Source organism: Crocuta crocuta, unplaced genomic scaffold, assembly GCF_008692635.1.
Source record: "Crocuta crocuta isolate KB4526 unplaced genomic scaffold, BGI_CrCroc_1.0 scaffold36, whole genome shotgun sequence".
Taxonomy (NCBI): Eukaryota; Metazoa; Chordata; class Mammalia; order Carnivora; family Hyaenidae; genus Crocuta; species Crocuta crocuta.
In genome coordinates, this window is record NW_027532203.1 from 17,830,799 (window position 1) to 17,849,469 (window position 18,671).

General features: G+C 43.5%; 1 protein-coding gene across 1 annotated transcript in view; it reads right to left on the bottom strand.

Annotated features, from left to right (window-relative positions):
• Positions 1-18,671, bottom strand: part of KATNAL2 (katanin catalytic subunit A1 like 2) — a 67,632-nt gene that overhangs the window by 21,101 nt on the left and 27,860 nt on the right. Inside the window, exons 3-11 of the mRNA XM_077777685.1 lie at positions 17,269-17,435; positions 15,903-15,945; positions 12,779-12,896; positions 11,542-11,640; positions 8,494-8,592; positions 8,203-8,280; positions 5,298-5,396; positions 3,221-3,284; positions 2,909-3,027 (exon numbers count right to left, since the gene is read on the bottom strand). Of these exons, the coding sequence (XP_077633811.1) occupies positions 2,909-3,027; positions 3,221-3,284; positions 5,298-5,396; positions 8,203-8,280; positions 8,494-8,592; positions 11,542-11,640; positions 12,779-12,896; positions 15,903-15,945; positions 17,269-17,435 (886 nt within the window). The remainder of the gene's footprint in view (positions 1-2,908; positions 3,028-3,220; positions 3,285-5,297; positions 5,397-8,202; positions 8,281-8,493; positions 8,593-11,541; positions 11,641-12,778; positions 12,897-15,902; positions 15,946-17,268; positions 17,436-18,671) is intronic.

An 18,671-nucleotide genomic window follows, 5' to 3' on the forward strand; every position in this document is an offset into this window, starting at 1 on the left:
CTGACAGCAGAGAACCCCATGTAGGGCTCAAGCTCATGAATCCCAAGATCATGACCCAAGCCGAAGTCGGACACTTAACTGACTGAGCAACCCAGGCGCCCCAAAGATTTCTAAATTTGGGTGCTACACCAGTGTCGGCCAGGGTGGGGGAACCAAACACGCACACCATTTATGGGTGTGCAAGCTGGTGCAACCCTGTTGTCAGGCAATTTGACAGTCAGTGATTTTTCCTTCTCTCTGACCTAGCAACTCTACTTGAAAGAAATAGTCTTACACTACTATATATGCAAGGATATGTATATGGTAAGATTATCTACTGTAGCTTTGTTCGTGATAGCAAGAGGCTAGAAACAACCTAAATGTTGTTTACATTGGAAACAACCACTAAAAAAAAGACTGGTTAAATACGTTTTGCAATGAATATTCCATGCAATGAAATTTGATGCAAACTCATAGTGTGGAACACTATCCAAGTTATATTGTTAAGTGTGAACAAAAACAAAAAGTACAGGAGATATATAGTATGTTCCTATTTATCTTAGTAAAGAAGGAAGATATAGATGCAGTTGTTGGTATTTATATAGATATAGACAAATGTTCTGGAAGGCTGCACTAGCAACTGTAGTAGTTGCCCCTGGGGAGAGGCCTCAGGGGTCTATATGCCTTTTGTATCTTTTTTTTTTTTTTCCAAAAATACTAGTTGTTTTTAAAATATATGGTAAAGGAAGGGGAGAAATTAAGGGAGGAATCATTTCCTCACCCTTAGAATTTTAACAAAACAGAGGCACCTGGGTGGCTCAGTCGGCTAAGCGTCCAACTTCGGCTCAGGTCATGATCTCATGGTTTGTGGGTTCGAGCCCCATGTCAGGCTCTGTGCTGACTGCCAGCTCAGAGCCTGGAGTTGTTTCAGATTCTGTGTGTGTCTCTCTCTCTCTGACCCTCCCCTGCTCATGCTGTCTCTCTCTCAGAAATAAGTAAAACATTAAAAAAAAAAAAAGAATTTTAACAAAATAATTCTGAAGCAGAGGAAAACTTTAGTTAAATAAAACATTCACACAGAATGGAGAATTCTTGGGAAATGACTTTTCTGGCTATCCAACATTGAGAAAGATGGTTCTTTTAGTAGTTCCCATCTTTGTTAAGACTATTCATAAAATATTTGAATTTATTCCTCTGTGTGGGGAAGTCCTGTCCAGGGAATATAATGTAATCTTTCTTTGAGTATCTTGCAGTGTTTTGTGCTCATAGTTGTAAACACCACTTTTTCATGACAGGAGATGAATCTAAACTGGGGGCATCTCCTAGAGTTTTGTTATTCCTCCGCAAATAGAAATGGAATGTTAAAAAAAAAAATCTTCAGGCTGACAAAGATTTTATAGTTAGTTGGATTTCAGCTTATTGAAATCAAGCTAACTAGAATCACGTGGAACCCACAAATTTAGAAACAGTTATGTTCAAACCCCATCTTTGAACCTGGCACTAAGTTAGACTCAAAGAACAAAGAAACAGATATCCATATGGATTTCCACAAACTATAGTCTTTTTATTTTTTTTTAATATTTTTATTTATTTCTAGGAGAGAGAGAGACAGCGTGAGCAGGGAAGGGTCAGAGAGAGAGGGAGACACAGGCTCTGAAATAGGCTCCAGGCTCTGAGCTGGCAGTCAGCACAGAGCCCAACGCGGGGCTCGAACCCACGAACTGGGAGATCATGACCTAAGCTAAAGTCGGACGCTTAACCGACTAAGCCACCCAGGCGCCCCTACCACAAACTATAGTCTTGAAGGGGTGGTAAGAATTCATAGGGGCACCTGGGTGCCTCTGTCGGTTAAGCATCTGACTCTGGATTTTGGCTCAGGTCATGATATCACGGTTTGTGAGATCAAAGCTGGCTTCGGGCTCTTGTGTTGACCATGTGGAGCCTGCTTGGGATTCCTTCTCTCCCTCTCTCTCTCTTCCCTTCCCCCACTCGTGCCTTCTTGCTCCCAAAATAAATAAACAAACATTGAAAAGAAGAATTTATAAAAATGTACATATTTGAAGTAACTTGAGAAAAGTATCAAAGTAACAAATAATAGGTCATTTTAGGTAAATCAATCCTACAAAAATATTCTATTATGACTTCCAAGTAAGCCAGAGTATTTTGAAAATAAGTCATCTAAGGGAATGTAACGTAAGCAAAATATTTTAGAGTAAATTTTTTAAAGAAAATATATAGTATTTACATTCACTTAGTATTGACTTACCAGTCATTCTAGAGAATTCAACAGTTTAACAGGACTTCTGAGAGAGTCCTACCTTACATTGAGGAGTAAATCATAAACAGGTGTTCTCATAATGTGACTGGGAGGTACAGTAAAAAAAAATTTACATTATATTTTATATGAAATATATTTTCTATTTCTCTCCTAAAAAGAGAAAAAACCCTAAGGCTACGGGGCACTGTGGAGGAAAGTTGCTCAGACCATCTGAAAGAACCATTGTTTGAAATTTCTTGATTCTTTCTTAGAGTACATAGTGTAGGGACCAGCAGACAGTAGTAGCCTCTCAATAAATGTTAACTGAATATACTGCACATGCTTAATAATAAATGCTCCTTGAATAAAGAAAAAAAATATTCCACTTCATAAACAACCTTTTCCCCAGATTCTATTCCTAAGCTACATGCATCAAAAAAGGACTGTTGGTCAAATTCCCAAAGGAAAGGACCTCATGTTTTGCTGATGGGGACAGGATTAATATCCACCTATAATAGTCAATCACTCAAACTTCTGGGCTTCTAGTAATCAAGATCCAGGATAAATTCTAACATGATATAAATCACTTAAAAACAAATACGCTCTAACATCATCTTGTATCACTGTATTCTGCCGCGGCTTATTCTGAAAAACAAAATCAAGAATTCCTACCCGAACAAGTTTTTCTGAATCCCCTCTCCATTTGCTGACAATGGTAGATGCAGAAATGTTAAAGAAGGTTGTTTTGCACTCCGTGGCCACAGCTTTGGCCAGTAAAGTCTTTCCTGTACCTAGAGACACATGCAGATGAATTGTGAGCTACACTTGAACTCCATTCCTCTGCTAACAGACAGAAGTCAGTCTCACAAGTGAAAAAGGAGGTGGTTACCTAGCAGTCATTAGCTCAGTGCTGAATGAAGACAGGGCAACTCATCCTCCACGTACACACTTAATATCAAGACCAAAACAGAAAGCTTCCTTTACCTGGAGGGCCGTAGAGAAGCAGTCCTTTCCAGGGGGAGAGAATTCCTGTAAACAGCTGTGGGTACTATGGAAACAAGGAACAAAGATGAGGTTTGGTACCCGTATGTCAGCCTAACCCCCTTAGCGGAGACGAATGAAGCCAGAGTGAAACACAGCACAACTCAGAGAGTCAGCCTTTTTTAAAGGCTGGCTGCTTCTATTTACATCATATTTATCCAAGGCTTCCTTTCGCACTTAGTAGGAATGTGTGGCTTAATTTTTGTGGCTTTTTACAAGAGCAGTGGTTTTTTTTTTTTTTAAGGAAAATAAAGGCATATGTAGGTACTTTTCTTCTCCATTACAATAGTTATTGCCTACATACATAATACCATTTCCCCCATGGTTCTATATATAGGGTGTTTGGCAATCTTTTGATTGTTGTGAGTAGGGAATGCCCTTTAAGATAAACACCGGAACCAACAAACAAGGGTGTGTGCGAATTAGGCACAAAACTATGGTGAAGCCTGATTTGAAAGTTGGGAGCCTTCGGTCCTGAATGCATTATGAGACAATGACTCCAAACAGGACATACATGGACTTCAGGAATTCTCTCCCATTAATTCAAATTCAGACAACCTGAAGCATAGGTAGAGTTGATAGAGAACAAGGGAGAAGGAAAAGTTTCTTGCTAATGCTAATGCTAATGTCAAGATCTCGATGCCATCACATACAGAGCTTATGATACTATGGAGAGAATCCATTCAGAGAGTTTCAATGAGATGTCCTATCCCTTCCAGAAGACTTGTACTATAGAGCCACTCAGAGGAAAGGGTGAATACATTTCTACTAGTTCTGAATACCAGCATATTTCCTACTCCCATGTCTGAACACAGAAAGAAAGAGAGAGGAAAGAATCCAAATTTATTGATTTGTGTCTCATTGGAATAGAAGTAGCCAAAAATCAGAGGCTGGATGGGCTCAGTGAATAATAAATAGATTTTTCAATACAATAAATTTGTTATCTTCACTGGGGGAGATCACAGAAAATGGCCACAAATTATCTGCAGCTCCTTCCACCAAGAGGCAGAGCATATTTTTCCACCACTTGAATCTGGACTTGGCCTTGTGACTTTGGCCAATGAGACATTAGCAAATAGAAGAAGGGACGTGGGAGATGCTGTTGGATGGGGACCTGCCCTGTCTCCCTTCTGTCTGGGAACCCTCTGCCGCCTCAGGAACAAGACCAGGTCTGCTGCCGGAGGATGAGAGGCACGTGGAGACAACTCAGTCGTCCTGTTAATCCAGCTGTTTCCAACCACCCTGGCTGACACCCCACATGTGGGAGTGAGCCCAGCCAGCATCACGTGGTAAAGAGATGAGCTGGCCCCACTGAGCCCAGCCCAAACTGCGTACCCCCACAGTTGCACACAAGTAAATGACTGTTGTTTTTTAAGGTGCCAAGTTTTGGGGGTGGTCTGTTTTATGGCCAGAGCTACGTGGTACACTGACCTTCTTGGTACCACACTTCTAAACCCACCATGGAAAGTCCTGTTTTCTATTTTCTTTCCTGTTTGGTGAACCACTCTGAACAAAGACTTGTCGGGAATAAGCAATGAGCACAACATGATGGCTTTCCTGGCCGGTGCCCTGGAAGTGGCTGTCTAGTCCTTACAACCAGTCAGAGCAAAACCCCAGGTAATGTGGGTATTGGGGAGGGTAGGCGGCAAGATCTATAGAAACAAAGTGAGAGGCTCTCTCCTACAGGAGGTATTTCTACTATAATATGTACATTTTTAGGGAGGCAAACTAATTTGAACCGATCTATAGCAACCAACAAATCATATATAAGATCTTCAAGCCCAAATGATCACTTGAACAATAGACACCTGCCTTGAACCAATACGTGACATGATTTCAAACTGCCTGCAAGGGACTGGGCTGTGGTGCTCCAGTGTTTAACCAAATATCGTGGCACGGGCAAAAAGTTAACCTGATGACAGAAAAACATCCTGTCCTTCTCTTCCTGATGGGGGCATGACGTACAGTTTGTCCAATGGATAATGAACAGAAATAACCCCCGCGAGGCTTCCCATCTTACCCTTATAGGGTACACAACAGCTTCCTTGACTAACTGCTTGGCTGCATCGAGTCCAATAATGTCATTCCACTTTATGTTTGGATTATGGAGATAAATGTCCTGCAATGCACATTTGATCATTTTGTTAAAACTAATGTTTTCCTCCACAGCTGTAATAAACACAGGAGCTGCAGAATGCTTGACTTACAATAGGATATAAAGTGCTGGTGATAAAAACTTTTCATGTTAGATATATGTACATATACATATTGTAATTATGGGCTAGCTCACCAAATGGATGCCATGAACATAGTCAGTGACTTTTCCCTGAAGAAGATATTGACAATATAATATGGTACTTTTAAGAGGGAAAAAAAAAATCTCCTAACGATGGACTATACCTGTCTTCAGTTAATAGCAAATCGTGCTGATTTATGACTGTAATCAAATAAGCTACAGAATATGCCCTCAAATTACATTGGCTTTTACTGCAAAACATAGTTCCTGGCTGGTGCCTGGCCTCTCTTGCTCCTTGATCTCTCAAACGCTTTCTTAATTTGTGGCCAGAGAGAGATCATGCTCCTCTGAAACCAGTTTCTCTTTTCCCCTAATGATGACCCCTACTTGCCATCAGGAGGAGTTGCTTCTACAAAATTCAAGGTAGCCAGTTACCAGGCAGAAGTGCGGTTTGCCGTCTCCTACGGGAGCCCTGTAGCGACCATCTGGGGCAATCAATTAGGGCGGGCCTTGGTGATTACTAATTTACAGTTTCCAAATGTCAGTTTCACAAGCCACCTCGGAACAGTCACTCAGGGCCTTTCTCAATAGGAGCTGTTTCGGGCAAACTGAGTATCTAGCGCGTTACACCCAAAAAAGAAAAACCTCCTTTGCCAAGTCATTCTGAATGACTACAGAACCATCTGGAAACTAGTCTTATGTTTTAATTTTTAAATAAATAATACATGCACATGGTTCAAAAGTACCATTTTTTCAATGCTGGTGAGATGTTTTGCTCCCACCCCTGTTCCTCGTCTTCCCATATCCCTCCACCATGGGTGACAACCTTTATTAGAGAAACCATTCATGCAAGTGACTTTAGGCAAGATCCATTCCTGGATGGGATGGCAGAGAAAGCACACCTATTTTCCCAAATCTTGGGAGAACCTTCTCTGTGTCTAGACAGTGGATCTGCATGCTCGCCCATCAGCCAATCTCATTCCTGACACCACACTTTCTTAGGAAAAGCTCGGCACACAGCGGGGATTGATCTACCTTGGAATTCAAAGCAGCCATAGATAAAAGCAATATTCCTTGCCCTCTTCTAGAGCTGACATTGAGTACCACGCAGCAGTATTTAATTTCCCAGTGGTAAATTCCTCCTTATAGCAGCAAAACTTATCAGTCAGAACTCAATAGGACTGCCTCATGAGGTGTTGAGCTCCCCATCACTGTAAGCATTCAAGCAGAGACTGGCTGACTACTTCCCATGGCACTGCAGAAAAGATGCCAGGTGGAATCATTTCAGGCGACTTCTACTTGCATCTCTGTTATCATTAGTCATGGTATCCTTTTGTAGAAACAGTAACAAAGAAGTTATTTTTCTCTGCTCTCTTTTGCATCCTGATTACCACAGCCTGGCTCGATCCTCATTCTCTTTCACTGGGTAATAACTTGAAAGCTGGTCTCTTTATCTCTATTTCTTTGATCTCCATCTACCATATTGTCATTAGGACATTTGAGTATCCCATTCTCCTGATGGACACCTTTCAAAAATTCCAGATGTCCTCCAGGCCACTTCTAGCTCTGGGCTAATGTTCACTATGCCCCTAACTCAGGAACTCTGGCCTCTCTCTGCAACCCCGTTCCCCACCACTCCTTCCTTGGGGCTCATTCAGCTAAAAGTGGTACAATTTCACAGTGTGTTGTTTGGCCCAGAACCCTCCACCTCCCTCTTCTACTTTTTTACGTTCCTATTTCTTGTGTGTCTTCTTCCCTAAAGCTTTCCCCACCCTTTGGCACAAAATACCCCTCCTTTGTATCTCCAAGTGCACCTTACCCATGGGATGAGAGACTCTTTCGGGCAAGGACTGTGTCTGACTCCATCTTTGTGTTTCCAGCCGCCAGCACATGCTTGACACCTAATAGGTGCAGTAACGGCTGCTGAACTGAACAGCCAGAGCCAGGGAACCCTTAATTACTGCAGAATAGCTATGCATTTTTTTGGATCATATTAAACATCTCTCTGAGTCTGCCTAGGTTGCAGTCTTTCATTAAATATGAGATCACTGGATATCAGATAAGTAGCCTACAACTCAGGAATCTATTCTGTTTTCCCAAGGAACTTGCCCAAAGTCGCACAGCTAGAGAGAGAAGGACGGAGAAATCAAATCCAGGTCAACTGATTCCAGAGCCGGTGTCCTTAACCATGAGACTTCACTGCCTTTAAATTTTGAAGGGTAAGCTTGAAATTCAGCTGTCTGGATGATAAGCTCTTTCCTGCTAATCTTGATTTTCATGGCAATTTCCAATTATGAAATCATCAGACTCCCAATATCTCTGTTTCTAGACTTTGACTGTTTAAACAGGATGCAGACATGCTGTTTCCTTCTCTAAGAGGCTTTCTCTCCTTAACTGTTGGCTCTGCTCTAAAACCTTTCACCTGTCCCTTCCCTTCCAAGTCTTTTTCCCTTTTGGTTTTCTTGGCCTCTGTAGTGAGATGGTGGGCTCTTTGTGTTGTAATTTTATGATTCTATAATTTATTTATCATGCATTATTGTGCCTCTAAACAATATGAGTGCCTTTGCAAGTGGGGGCACTTTATAAATAAATGATCATATTTATTGTTATTAATAAAAGAAGCAGCCCACAATGCTCCAGGAGCCCCAATCTGCCTCCGTAAATTTGTGAATTGAGTATTAGACCTTACCCGGCTCACCACGGCTGCCAATTCTCGCATCTCACTATTCATGCCAATAAATGCACTCAGAGGTTTCAACAATCGTTCCTGACAATGGGAACAGAAAGCTTTACATTACAATATTGCTCATAACTTAGAAAGCAAAACAGGGTGCAGATAGATCTCAGTGTCATAAATGGTGGCAGATGGCTGTAACCTTTGACTCTGTCTCAAGCTTTCTCTAGACTCAAAGTCATATTTCTAAAATTCGTCTGGATGTTGCTAGCTTGCAAGATGAACGTCACCATCTCAGCCACTTACTGAGGGGTCCAGGTTATAGTTAAGACTGTTCAAGCTGACTTCGCCGGTCGCTCCTTTGATGGCATCTTTGAGCAGCCCTCGGAAGTCAATGATTTGGCCCTGAAAGGGAGTAGTGGGTATTTACACCATTAAAACATAAGAGAAAACAATCCTCAGTAGCTCTGCTTCCTTCAGTAAATCAAGGCCCATTTATGTACCTTGATATGTAGGATACACACAGTGAAGCTTTCAAAGGAACCTGCACTGGGGCTCCCGAGTGGCTCAGTCAGTTGAGTGGCTGACTCTTGATTTCAGCTCAGGTCATGATGCTGGGATCGTGGGACTGAGCCCCATGTCAGGCTCCACACTAAGCATGAAGCCTGCTTAAGATTCTCTTTTCCTCCCCCGCCTCTGCCCCTGCTCTGCTTCCACCCCTCTCCCCTGTTTGCATGTGCTCACTCACTCTCTAAAATAAAAAATAATCTTTAAATAAAATAAAAAGAACCCATATTAATAATTAACAAGATGGTTTCCTCACGTTGGGGCCTCTAGAAGAAAAAATAAGTTGCAGATAAATTCCTTAGAATGAAGTTGGTTTGAATAAAACTTCACAAGCATTTTTCAGTTCCTGATACCATGACATCTGCTTCCTTACAGGTCTGGCTCCCCTATATTGTCTCGTCCTTTGAAACATTTCACACACAGGAAGAACTCATCGTTAGGAGAGTAATGATAGTTCGCATTAACAATATCATGTACATTCTCCACTCAGTAGAGTCCCAGCTAACAAGTGACTTAAGGCCAGGTTTAAACCCAGATATCTGCCTCCCGTACTCCTCCCAATGCCACCTTGTCTCCCCTGCAGGCAGAAGGAAAAAGGAGGGATGCATGCAAGAAACAAATAAAAGCAATAGCCAGCATTTACTGAGTGTATATTATATGCTGGGCACTATGCTAACATTCTCCACCCATTATGATATTTTTCCAATTAAAAAATTTTTTAATGCTTATTCATTTTTGAGAGAGAGAGACAGAGCATGAGCATGAGCAGGGGAGAGGCAGAGAGTGAGAGGGAGACACAGAATCCGAAGCAGGCTCCGGGCTCTAAGCTATCAGCACAGAACCCAGAGCAGGGCTCAAACCCACAAACTACAAGATCATGACCTGAGCCAAAGTTGGCACTTAACTGAGCCACCCAGGTGCTCCTTTTAATAAATTTATAAATGTTTACTTATTTTTAAGAGACGGAGAGACAGCGTGAACTGGGGAGGGACAGAGGGAGACACAGAATCTGAACCAGGCTCCAGGCTGACCTGTCAGCACAGAACTTGACCTGGGTCTCAAACTCAAACCATGAGATCATGACCTGAGCTGCAGTCAGATGCCTAACCGACTGAGCCACCCAGGCACCCCTCACTATGATATTCAAAGCAAGCACTATGATTTATATTTTACTTGCCCAAGTTTACACAGCTGGCAAAGTCTGAGCTGGGGTTTGAACCTAGGCAGGCTGACGCCAAAGCCAGTGCCTTTAAGAACAACATGCCTCCTAACTTGGTAGGGGGAATTGAAGAATCCGGAAGCTAGGGGCTCTAGCATGGCCATGATAAACCTATTTTGGAGATGGGCCCCTGGCCATATAATCTCATGTAGTTTATGAACATTTGTAACACTAGGGAGAAAACCATCTACATGTGACACTGAGGACATTTCTGCTGGAAAAAGAATTTATAAACAGAATCTTTCAAAAGTTAAGTGCTGGGTTGAATAATCTCTTCCTTGTGACCTGATCAGAAATATCTATTCATATCAGCATGAGAAGTTCGCGGGAGGAACTGGTGCACAAAACTGCGAGGCCAGAGTGGCCAGAAACACAATGAAAGTAGCAAAGGTGAACCGGAAGGTATTTCTCCACGGGAGGCATTGATTCGAATGCATCCTCTCCAGCATTCACCCATTTAATTGAGGGCCTTAAGAGGAGCCATTTCAGGCCAATGAGAGCTCCACTGATTTCCAGGGAGATGCTCCCAGCTTCCCCTCCAAACACACACACAGTCAGAGCTTAGTTTGCCCCAGAAGAGCCAGCCAGAGGTGTCTGAAGCCCTGTAGTTTGAGAACTTGCTTGAAGAAAGATGCCTCTTAAAAAGACACACAACCCCGGAAGTTAAAATCAAGAGAAACCTGCTGGGTGTGGATACTGCTTTGCATTTCCAAAGGACAGGTTTTAACCTGTCTTTTGCCTCCATCCACCCAATCTGGGTCTTCTCTGTTAGAGAAACTATTATTTCTGAATCAAGGCACAAGGTTCATTATGAAGGGGGTAGAAATATTTAGTACGGAAAAGACCTACCCTATTTCAACTGAGGTTTCATGGTTCACATGAAATTACATTTAAGCCTAGAGCCACATCTCCATGGAGAAAAGGTGCCATCACTAATCAATCACCACCGACAGAGGAGGAAAGAATGGGTATGCCACCCTAACTCCTTCAATAATGCAAAACACCCACGCCTAGCATTTCAGTCATGCGATTTTTAAGCTGAAAGTGACGTTGGAAGCCATCACTTCCAAACTCCTGAGTTTACAAATAGGGGAACTGAGCTTCTCCGAGATGGGACAGGTCCTTCAAGACCAGACCAGAGCCCCAGGGCTATAATCCTCACCTGCTGCTCCTCCCAGTTCACCGCGCAGCCAGCCTTTGCAGCCAGCCTTTGGCCGTTACAGATTAGCTTTCCTATATGACAAAAATAACCTTTTCTACTTTCATTTTAAAAAGAAAAGGGAGGGGCGCCTGGGTGGCTCAGTCGGTTAAGCGTCCGACTTTCCCTTAGGTCATGATATCAGGGTTCGTGGGTTCGAGCCCCGCGTTGGGCTCTGTGCTGACTGCATGCTCAGAGCCTGGAGCCTATTTCAGAGTCTGCGTCTCCCTCTCTCTCTGACCCTCCCCTGCTCACGCTGTCTCTCTCTCTTTCTCCTAGAAATAAATAAAAATATTAAAAAAAAAAAAAAAGAAAAAGAAAAAGAAAAGGGATGCCCCATTTTGGTTCTAGGTTCATGAATGCCACTTACTTGTTGTGGGCAGATGTTTTCTTCTCCGCTGCCTTTGTGGATTCCTGATATACTCAAGCCAAAGTCAGCACCCTCTGTGTGAGTATTATTGACAGGCTCCTGAAGAAAGAGGAAGATAGCAAGAAATCAGCTGGGAAAGCAAGTTACACATGCTGGTGGAAAATGCCTATCCCAGCATCCAGCATCACACACCGGATATCAGTTCAGTAAATGGGAAACCCATGTGTCATTCGGCCACTTCTGTGTAGGCCCATCAAGATGCATTCACTGTTTGCCTGTGCCATGCGGGAAGAGCTGTCACCAGAAGCTACGGGCTTCGAGCAGCTTTTCCGGTGGAGGAAACCACTGTGGCTCAACCCCCCACCTGCCCCCTCACTGGTTTGCCTGTTCTCCTGTAACCAGAGGTGTTTGAGGCCAGGGGTGGCTGAGTTTAGAGGTGGAGCAGAGTCAATAGTCAAGCACCGCCTGTGGGCTGCTCCTGCCCCACCTCCAGCTCCCTTCCACCCGAGCCAGACTGCAGTGGCCAAAAGTGTACAACCTCTCAACTCCTGAGAGTGAGAGGTTCCTTCTGACAAGTGAGTTTCATGAGGACCCCTTTCTCTCCTGCTAGGGATCTCTGACATCCATTCTTCCCATTCCTTTTCACGATTTCCATTGGTTCTCTTTCCTCTGAAATCTGGTATGTGTGTTCTGACCCAGGAGGTTGTAGGTATGGACCCCCTGAGTTAGGAGCCATTGGTTTCCCCCGCCTGCTGGGCTCTCTCTTCTTGCTGCTCACCCTTTCCCCACGGTTGTCTAGCGGGGAGGTCTGGAGTGGAGACCAACCATTTGTGCTTTGGAGAAACCCAACCTTTCCTGAGACTACCCTTGACCTAGTCTTAGGAGTCCAGGAATGTGCTTTGGGACAGGAAGACATGCCACCTATAGTTACCTCAAATGCGATGACTGAGCTCTGTAGCAACCGGCCCCTTGCTCTGACTGGACCCAGGTCTTGCCCCTCGAGGCCTGTTTCCCTGTACTCCACCCAGGGGAAAGGCTGGGGGAAGGAAGGGGACTTCCCACTCAAATTAAGAAACATTAGGAAGCCTAGAGAATTGCCTGTGGTTTTAATTCAGTATATTAGGAGAAAATGTACAATTTAACCAAATCACACAAAAATGAGTAAGTGTGACTCTTTTCTCAGGGCTATTTCTCAGCCACCTGCAGTTTTACCAGTGCAGTTTACCTACAGTTTTACCTGCTTAGGATGCTCCTTATGGACGGATTTGGCATCCCCTGGCTTCCCCACCGTGGTTCTGGATCGTGGCCTCTGCTGACTGATCTTGGGAAGATTTTGACAACTGTCACTCACCACCCTAGGGGAGGGAACAAAGACCTTGGAGGAAATTATTCAAACCACTTAATTTGAGGTAACTAAACAACTCATGTAGCCCACTTAAAAAGAGCTCTAGAAAGATATGCAGATGTGCCACAACTAGGCCCTTCCATCTACACTGTCCTGCTACCCTGGCCATCCTGGGTCTGACTTGCTCCACTCTACCCCTCGGGTTCCTCACAGAGCAAGCTAGAGGGCCCACCTCCTCCTGGAGGCCCCCAAGCCCCTCTTCACCTTCCCTTCAAGCCACCTGGCTCCAGCTCTCCCGCAGGTAGCTCTGTGCTCCTAGGAACACACGGAGCATTTGCCTGTGTTCCTTCCCGCCTCCCTTAAAGAGCTGTATGCAGCCCAGGGGCCACGTTGTGGGGAGGAAGGAGGACACCTAGGGATTTGCCTGTAGTTTTGATCCAGTGTGCTGGTTGCACTTAAATAGTTCGCCTCATGCTGCGTACACCTAACATGAAAGGCGCTCACTTCAGCACGTGTACTAAAACATCCAAGGAATTTGTGGAAGGGAAGCAAACCTCACTGCATCTCTCTTGTCACAGATCTTCATATTTGCCAAATAGATTTTCACCAGATATCGTTCACTTAATGCTAAACAAATTGATGAGGCTGGACGTCAGAGAGTGGCCACCTCCCGTGGAGATGGGCTGCGCCGACTGGGAAGGGAGCCTGCGGAGGGCTGGGGTGGTGGCGCTTATAAGCGTACATGTACATTTGACTGCATGTGTGTTACATACATCAATGTAAAGGTAAAACAAAGTTGTTCACTAGGTCTTTGGAATGAGAAATTCAGTTTTGGAAAATTAGTAGATAGGAGACGACATCAGAGAGAGGCAGGACTGCTCAGCAGCAGAACATGGACTCCCACATACGAACTTGTTTGGGTTTTTTCTGTTCCTTTGTCCTTCCGTGCAAGATGTGTTTGCAGGAGTTTTGCTGGAAGTATTTCTCCCATGTGCTAAGGGGTCTCAGAGAGAAGCTACTTCTCCATTTCTTTGTGGGAAAGAAGGAGTTGTATCTAATATAAACACCTAGCCAGCAAGACCACCCACGCCAATAATGCCACCAAAGTCCACACATGGTGACCCCAGTGTTGGCCCACTGGGGTGGGTATCATGAGAGGTGGACAGCTGGCAGTTTCTCGGAGCACTGGTTTTTCATCTGTAAACTAGGAATACAAACACCTGTCCCTCAGGCCTTTGGCTGGCACCAAAATGAAATGTCTATGAAATGAACACCAAACATTTTTGCAAACCCTTATGAGCAGCATTGATTTAATGCAGTGAGGCTATACATATGCCTAACATCACTGCCGGCCTGGCCTGGCAGGGAATGGGGAGTCTGTTTTCCAGCTTTGATTTCCCTTTGGAGGCAAGTGATTCACACATCGGCTTTAACATAATCAGAGACAAGTGCTCAATGTGCAAAGCAGTGCGATCCAGTCTCAGCCAGCTCTAACGGCTGTAAAATCCGTCCTGATGCGGGACCAGATCCACCCCCACTGTAAGGTGAGGTGCCTCTCCTGAGTGTGCCCTGTGAAATTCCACAAAGAAGGCTCAGTCCCTCTTCAGAGAGGGTAGACTGGTGCCGTGTCGTTCTCGGGGCACCGCCCCCCATGGCTTCCGTTCTTCAAGCTAAACCTCTCCAGTTTCCTAAGGCAACCTGATCCCCCAATTCATCCTTGCCCTGGTCACCTTTCCTTTGTCCGCTGTCTTCTGACCAGAACAGAGTCGCCTCCAATTTTTGGGACACCGTGTTTCTATTAGTGAGGCCGGGGACCACATTAGCACCTCACGCTGTTGACTCACACTACATCTGCTATGAACTCAGATTTCTAGGTCTCTTGATTTTGTAATGAGGGAGCTATTTGTCATTAATCTTTGGTTAGAGCTTACACCTTATCTCATTAAATTTCATCTTGTTATCTTGGGCCCATCTTACAAATCGTCAAGATTTTTTGGCTTCCTAGTTCTGTTATCCTTCACATTAAATAACCTTTCCTCCACTGAGCCCTCTGCAAATCTGTGAACTGGGAGCTTGCTCTCTGGTGTGAAATGCAAGAATTAGGAAAAGGCACTTTCATTTGTTAATAGCCAGTCTCCTGACACAACCTTTCATTTAAATAGCTATCTTCAAGTACAAAATTGTAAACAAACAGCATTCATTACTTCCTGATTATCTTTCCTGACTCCAGCCATTTGGTGTCTGACCTTTACACCTGCCACGTGCAAACATTTACTCAGAGACAAGCTGAGGACATCCAAGCCGTCGAGCTGCCTCCCTAAAGAGACACAAAGTGCTCAAAAGACATTGGCTCCTGGAACGTTCTGCTAGGTAAGGGATGCTGGGGAAGTTCCAGGCACGAACATGTGGTTGAAACATCATCGGAACACAAATGCGTGCCAAAGCTGGCCTCTTAAAATGCTCCTTGCTTTTTTGGTTCAAAAGTAGTTATCATTTGTTGTCAGAGCCTGACTAGCTTTAAGGAAACTGTAAATAAAAGGATATTGGTCACTTTGGTCAAAATAATAAAACTGTTTCTAAAGGATAGCACAAAACAAAGGTAGCCTCAGGCAGAGCATTACTGAGAGTATTATCATGAAGCATGCATGGGTGCTCACTACGTGTGGGGACCTCCCTGTGTGTCGGACACTTGCTCCAAGCTTGTGAGTAGCAGAGTCAGGAATTGAACCTGGATCTTGCAGCCTCTGCGGTCCATACTTTTCATAGCACATAGCTTTGAAAGAGCACCAGTGAATGCAGTTATCTGTGGTAAAACCAGGAGAGCCCATAGACGTTGGCTCACGTCCTGAACGTCTGTAAGATGTGGGGAACCCATGGCTGGGCCCACCAAGGTCACATGATCACAGTCTGCACTTGCTGGTAGACAGATAGGGAACCGAGCTGGAGACTCTTCTGGAAAGGGATCCCATAAACTCTTAGAGTTGGGTTGGTCGAGAGGAATTACCATTCACTTTACCTTCTGGTCTTCCCTCCACTTCTTTGTGGTAAATTATTTTCCACTGTAGCAAGACAAATATTGGGAGGAAAAGGAAAGAATTTAATTTTTAAGAGAAAGTGATTTTTCAGATATGTTTGCTCAAAATTTGGGCTACAGCATTGTGGAGTCCAGGAGCTGTAAGCTATTTTCATATAGAAAAGAAGTGAAACTACCAGCAGAGGGAAAGAAGCCCATGTTTCCCAAGAATTTCTGCACAGAGAAAGACCCTAATGCCTTTAGATATTAAATGAGTTGGAGACCATGAACCTGGTGGCAACTTCAGTGTGGGCCAGCTTTACGGTTACCATTTCATTAAGTTTTCATGAACTTGACACCATTTTGCTGTGGTCCGTGGGACACCAGGCTGATTGCATGAACACTTACCAGTTGTACTCTGCCAGTTTACCTTAAAATAAAGACATTGTGTCTAATATCCCAGGAGAATATGGTTCCAGGCTAAATCAGAACCAGCAATCTAGAAATTAGATCATGTCAGTAATAGTCCTGGTGGCCCAGGAGTCAGTGCTTCTCTGCCAAAACCCAGACCCAGCAACTGTCCAAGGACAGGGAGCTCTGAACCCTGCCTTGGAAAGGAGCTCAGATAAATATCCCTTCCAGCTCAGAGATGCGCCCCGGGCTATTTTTAATTGACATTCCTCTTGGTTTCCTGGTCCCCACATGAAATGTTAAAGTCTGTGGCTTAACAAGTGCCTTGTAAATAGGACAATGATCTCCCTTGGTTTATAATTACTTCCCCCACTTACAGACTTCCAAGTCAATGTTACTACAAGACATAGGGCCCTCACTTTAGATCTTTCCTCCAGCCAGCCTCCTTGACTGCTAACCTATACTGGGTCTTTGCATTATATTGATCATTATCTGGATTGATGGCTTTCAAAAGCATTTCATTATCTATACATGAGCTATTAGCTTCACCAATACTCATTTTCATGTTATTTTCAAGATAGATAATAGGTCTTCCTAACAACAACAACAAAAATTCTTCTGTCATTTATCCTCTTCCAAGAGCTCTTTCCATTTTTAAAGAAATGAAAGTAACATTGGTCTTCTAAAAAGTACCTGTGAGACACTGGGGTTTTTCTTTCATTGTCCTAAAACACACATTCCCCAAACAAATGCCGCCATGACTAAAGGGACAGCACTGCCTGGCCGATCATGTTTACATTATCTGTACAGGATCTACAGATAATGGCTACACAGTCTTTCCAGTCTATTCCTTCAGTGTAGGGTTTGGGAGAGTAGCGTCTATCTGAGAATACAATGAGGAAGAAACACTAGTCTTAAAGGTGAGATAAAACCTTATTTCTAGAAAATCACCATGTACCTGTGTCTGATGTCTTTTTGACAATTTTGGGGTATTTCTGAAATTTTACAAAATAATAGCTCTCATATTCCATCAAAATAGTTTCAAGGTCAACGTTGTCACAGACTTCAAAGCGTTGCAACCCCAGTTTAGTTTCTTGCTCCAAAGCATTGACTGCATCGATATATCTGGCCATTTCACAGAAGAAAACACAACAAAAATTAACTCTGGGTAAAAAGAATAAAGGCAAACAGGCATTACAAGTCCATAGAGACTCAATACAAATTTTAAGCTTATATTAAGCAGTATTAGATGAAAATTACAATGCATGAGGCTTGCCTATAGAAGAAGAAGCCCATGTATGTTAAGTATATCCAAGTAGTGTTTTTCAAAGCAGTCGCCTCTGGAGGCTGTGTGCTTATTCTAGTGATGTCATCATTATTCATAACATTTTTTAGAAGTGCTTAGATGTGAAATAAGTAAGTCAACTAAGAAAATGTCCTGTATTTTCTCATTTCTAGCCAAAAATGAGTATTTACCCAACTCGATTACCTCTTTATTCACCAGCATTCATTTTAGATAACATCTGGCAATTGTTAAACCCAAGTTTAAGCTGAGAGACAAGATGTGCCATGATTGTGGCAACTGAAAAGCATAGGTCATGAGTTTTGTCTTTTTTTCATTTTTAATGTTTTTATTTAGTTTTGAGAGAAAGAGAAACAGAGCGAGCAGGGAGGGGCAGTGAGAGACAGGGAGACACAGAATCCGAAGCAGGCTCCAGGCTCTGAACCATCAGCAGTGAGCCTGACATGGGGCTCAAACCCACCAGCCATGAGATCATGACCTGAGCCGAAGTCATACGCTCAACCGACTGAGCCACCCAGGCACCCCAGGTCATGAGTTCTGAAGGAAGTTCCAGAAATACATTGATCAATATCATCAAAGAGATTGAGTATAGTATAAGATGTCATCTGCTGGGCAGTGTTATTTCTGGTCATTTTCCTTCAGTCACACACCTACACTACCATGTGACCATGGATAGAAACACCATCTTCACCAGGATTCTCCACTGTCATTTTTAAGCTGTTGTGGCCTCAGCAACAAAAACAAATGCTTTGTCTCCCAAGCCTCTGGAAGTGGAAAGACTTTCCAGGTCTTAATCTTAGTTCTTGACTTCTTATTAAAACCAAAGATTCTCTCCTGAAAAAATGTGCAAATATGCCCAAATCAGCATACAGTTTCATCCAAGGACCTCAGATTAAGAGTTCCTGCCCCAGGACAGGACCTAGGCTTTTCAATTGCCACAATCATGGCACATCTTGCCTCTCAGGCTTAAACTTGGGTTTAACAATTGCCAGATGTTATCTAAAATGAATGCTGGTGAATGTTGGATTCAAATCTGGGAAGGTAGGAGAAAACTTTCT